The sequence below is a fragment of the Cornus florida genome, unplaced genomic scaffold (assembly GCF_030987335.1).
Source record: "Cornus florida cultivar Cherokee Brave unplaced genomic scaffold, ASM3098733v1 CherokeeBrave_3.0.0_Hap2_Chr05, whole genome shotgun sequence".
Classification (NCBI taxonomy): domain Eukaryota; kingdom Viridiplantae; phylum Streptophyta; class Magnoliopsida; order Cornales; family Cornaceae; genus Cornus; species Cornus florida.
The window spans coordinates 14,569,898-14,574,834 of NW_026775575.1; the positions used below are offsets into that span (position 1 = coordinate 14,569,898).

Consider the following 4,937-nt stretch of genomic DNA (forward strand, 5'->3'; position numbering starts at 1 on the left):
TATGAGTTATGTTTCAATATTGGATTATATTGTTATAGAGCGTAACGAATCGCGCTCTGAAGATTCGACATGTGATATTATTATAGCGCGTAACGAATCGCGCTCTGAAGATTCGACATTGTCATCCTATAGTTGTTGTGGATTTAGAGCATGTGTTGTGTGGTTACAACCTACTTGTGCATGAAGGTAGTTTCGTGTACTGTTTAATATGTATATAAGTTGTTAACTTATTTATTTTAGAGTTGCTTGGGACATTGTTAAGCTGTGATGGCTAGGGATTGGCTCTAGTACGTGGACAAGAGTCCTGTAAGTCAAAAGTTCGCGCGTTGGGTAGACTGCGTGGGGGTTAGTAGCTCCAAATTAGCCCTATAAAGTTCGCGTGTTGGGTAGGTTGACTGGGGGTTAGTAGCTCCAAATTTGCCTTGTCTTGGCAGAAATCCGAGCTATGATGTCCAAGTCTTCCACTATTTGATTTCGCATTCAATTCCAACCTCTGTGTCGTTTACCTTTTGTAATGTTATTTAAACCCAAACCTAACAATGGTTTTGGCATCTGTTTTTCCTTCTCTGTTTTGTTTCTCAAGTTTGTACCCCTTGTAAAAATTTGTGTTTTTCGCATGCTTTTGTAATTGGTATCAGAGCCTATCACGATTCTGGACCACTGTAAGTTCTAATAAAGTTTTCATTTCTATTTTTGTGGTTAAGTTATAGTGCTCTTATGTTTTGATTACTGTTAAAAGCCCAGATTATCCTGTTTATGCTTTTATGTCTGTGTCTGTTGAACTTTTGAGACATCTCTAAAGCTGCTTGCAGGACCCTTTGGTTTTAGGCACCACGACAGTTCTCTCGATATCAGAAACACTATTCTCATGGCACAAAATAGCTCTGTAAACTGTATTCGAAATCTTACCGGCCAGCATAACGATAATTATCGCCATATCTCCCATTTTACTTTAACAGAACCTAGTTCTTTTACCCAAGTCGGGGCAGGACTCAACTTTCTTGTCGACATGGTTACCGATTGGAAAATCGATTTCCAACACAATTTAGAGGCAACCAACACCCATATGGCTTCCTCTTTTGACGATGTCCAACAAGGCATAATCTCCTTAAATGACAAACTCGAAACTCTTACCCAGATTTTCACTCTTTCCTCTACTCCTGATGCAGCCCTTCAGGAACAACTTAATCAAAGAATTATCGATTTAGCCAACCTTCAAAAAGCTAAAATGTCTGATCTATATCCTCCAGATCCACCGGATCCTCCAGCAAAGGACTCTGCGCTTCCTTCCGATACTCAGTCTCCACCAGTTGAACCCACTGGTAACACACCTACCCACTCTATCCGGTACAAAGTGAAACCTTTGTTTTATGGACATGAAGACAAGGTCGAAACTCTTAAGGTTTTTTCCACCCCTTCTTCTTCTACGTACAAACGCGAAGATTATGACAGCATCATAGATCAGAACCCACTGTCGCCACAATACAAGCTTCTGGAGCTAATCTTTATATTACAAATAAAGCAAAACAACCCCAGCTACAGCGCTCTGTATCTGAACGAAATCCTGGATGGGACAAAATCCTTCCCCCACGAAAGTCAGTCGAGCTACCTCCTCGCCGACGATTCACCTGGACAGAAAAAGGTAAAACCCCTATGACCTCGCAAAATGCTCCTTTCTTGCCTGGATCAACTCATCAGTTAAACTCTGCCAAGTTCTTCCATTTCCGCACCGGAAAAGACGAATTTCTGATTGCTCCGTCGCAAGGCAAAAAACGGAAGTATACTTATGTTAACGGCATTCTTAACTTCAAAGGCTATAAACCTTATAGCCTCTGTGTTTTAATAGATACCGGTGCAACTACCAGTTGTTGCCACTATAATGCTTTGCCATCCGAAAAATGGCAGCAAATGAAGCATCCCATTGGGGTTCAAGGCATTGATGCCGAAGCACCTTTAAATGTGATTCAGTTTAAGGCCAAAGACGTGGCAATTTGGCTTAATGATAAAAAATTCATTATTCCAAAGATTCTATGTTTCCCATATATGCATGGTGATTTCATTCTAGGATGTAACTTTATTTACAGTTATCTTCCTTTACAACTTAACGAAAAAACCATTTCGTTAACCCAGAAAGACCAAACAGTTGTTGAAATTCCAATCCAAGAAAACTTAGCTTCTGTTTGTAATGAAAAATTTTCTCCACCTAAAAGAGACTCTGACGCCTTAGTGCTACAAGACACTCATTGGCTCTATAACTCCCTCAGACAAAACTTCGCTGAAAATCCACTTACCCTGTGGAAAAGAAGTCCTCGGTTTTGTAGACTACAACTCAAAAATCGCAATGTCATCATTCGGGTTAAACCCATGATCTATCTGCGCCGTGACATCGATGAATTTGATGCACAACTTCAAGATCTCCTTGAGAAAAAACTCATAGAGCGTACTCGAAGTCCACATAGTAGCCCTGCCTTTATGGTAAGAAACCATAGTGAACTCAAACGAGGAAAAGCCCGCATGGTAATCAACTATAAACGGCTTAATGAACATCTCATCTTTGATGGATATTTTATCCCACGCAAAGATGTTCTCCTTAATCAAACTCGCGGATCCACTATCTTCAGTAAGTTTGATTGTAAAGCCGGTTTTTGGCAGATCAAACTACGAAAAAAGTCTAAACCACTTACGGCTTTCAGTACTCCTCACGGTCACTACCAATGGACTGTTATGCCTTTTGGTCTGAACACAGCACCTCAGATCTATCAGCGCTGGATGGACTCTATCTTTAATGATCTTAAAGATTTTGTGGTAGTTTATATAGATGATATTTTAGTTTTCTCTAAAACCAGAGATGAGCATAAAAAACATCTGCTCTATCTTTCCGAAAAACTAAAAAAGAGTGTCGGCAACTTTCACTGTTGATGAATAGTGTGTCGGTAACTTTCGGCTACTTTAGCTTTTGGGAAAAGGAGACTAAGACATGTCTTCTGTCGTGTGCTGGATCAGGATTGCAGTCGATTGGAGAAGAGTGTCGGTTATCCTTCCATAGCATTGATGATATTATGGAGTTCATATTCATCAAGTGGAGGGGTACTGGCAGGCGACTGTGCATCAGCAATATCCCATTCAAGATTAAGACGTTCAGCACCATCTTTAACCCTAAAGGGGATATCAAGGGGGGTTAATCTGACGATATCTTTTAAGAACTCAGTCGCAGTCCGGATCTGGTGTTCACCATCCATCTCGGTCCCATAGTAACAACGAATTGTAGTGATGAAGAGTCTGCGTCCATCACAACAATAAAAGATGGGCTCCTGTCTGTAATAGGAACCATCAAGGACTCGTCAGGCAGTGTCTTGTAGGTGTAAGAAACTGTGGATTTCAAAGTAGTAAGGATCAATACTGTTGGCGAGTTCCTCAGAGTTTAAAAGTTTGCTATGCTCATATTCATCATTGTCGGTGAGCTTGAGATACCATATCTGATAGGGTTGAAAGAAACGAGTTTTTTCGTAACTCCCAATGGAACTGGAAATCTAGAACGTTAGGTGACGACTGTATTGCCAGTGTTGACTGACTTTGTAAATCATAGATTTTATCATAGCCGGAAACGTCTGATAAGAATCATGAGAGGAAAAAGTAAGTTTATTAACTAATCCCCAGTCAACAGGATCCATAGACCAATCGAGGCCTGGAATGATAAAGAAGTCTAGTTTAAGAACATGTTTACCATTATAGAGTGTATCAAAGGTATTGATATCCTCATGGTAAGTGGTATAATAGGTTTTTATTATAGCATAATGATTTTCAATCTGTCGATAAATGAACCGAAAGATATCGGGTGGAAACATATCTCTGGCTTTTTCCAGAAGACAAATACGGTTGATTTTGGCAAACGTATTGTTAGGAAAATCTTGTTCTCCTATTAACTGGGCGAGCTTAAGAAAACAATTTATTTGAGAGAGTGAAAAATCTTTTTCCCAGTCAATAGAAAGACAACTTTGTATGCAGAGCTGTTTGAGCTCAGTTGTCATAGCTGACTGTTCAGCTATAAGGGCAGTAAGGGAACTCAGATGTTGTCTGAATTTTTTGCAGGCCACCAACCTGGCATTTATGAGAATTGGACCGACTGTCACAAGCAGCTTCGCTCCTTCCACGGTTCTTGCTTTAAAGCTTATGACACACTTATAGAAGCCCAAACCGTTTTCTATAATGTGGGCCAAGCCTCTCACAAAATGTTTTCACAAACCCCAGATATTACAGAAATTAACAATTTCTATGATCCTGGTCTTCCAATACAGATTTGTTCTATATCTGAGGAATCGTTATCCGTAGAATTTTGGGTAATACTAGACGAGTCGCTAGTGTAAATTGTACTGGAGAGCTCATACAAAATGGTAGAGGGATCGGTGATATCGCTACCATAAACGACACAGAGGTTATCTGTCTGTAAGTGTTTTACCATTTTTGAAGCTTTTTTGCCCTTTTGGGGGCAGGCATTGGCGTAATGACCAGCTTCATTACAAATGTAGCATTTACAGTCCTTTTTGGTTTCAATGGATTTGGAGGCTTTGGAGGATTTCTTGGATCCTTTGGTCTTTTTGCCCTTGAATGGTTTTTGAGAAGGAGTTTGTGTAACATACTTCTTGGAGGCTTTAGGGCGCCGTCCTTTCCATTGTTTCCAACGAAAAGTTTTACGTTGTTTGTGGCGTTTCGCAGGGGTAGCCTTATATGGAGCACAACCGATTTTCCAGGTTTCTTGGAGAATCTTGTCGCAGCAGCGTTGTCCTTCAGCAGTGCCATTGATCTGGTTTTTTACCTGTTTTTTGGCTTTGGTCTCAAGACATTTTTCGTTGATGAGACGATAGACAAAATTTGTACGAAAACCGATGTTATCAGGTTTTTGAATCCGAACAAGAAAGTCTGGATAGCCTTTGGCAGCA

The 4,937-nt window shown here is 40.3% G+C and overlaps 1 protein-coding gene across 1 annotated transcript; it reads left to right on the forward strand.

Moving 5' to 3' along the window:
• Positions 1-1,653: 1,653 nt before the first annotated feature.
• On the forward strand, positions 1,654-2,919 carry LOC132309041 (uncharacterized). Its single transcript, XM_059807393.1, has one exon. It carries the CDS (start codon positions 1,654-1,656, stop codon positions 2,917-2,919), a length of 1,266 nt encoding a protein of 421 aa, XP_059663376.1.
• Positions 2,920-4,937: the final 2,018 nt, after the last annotated feature.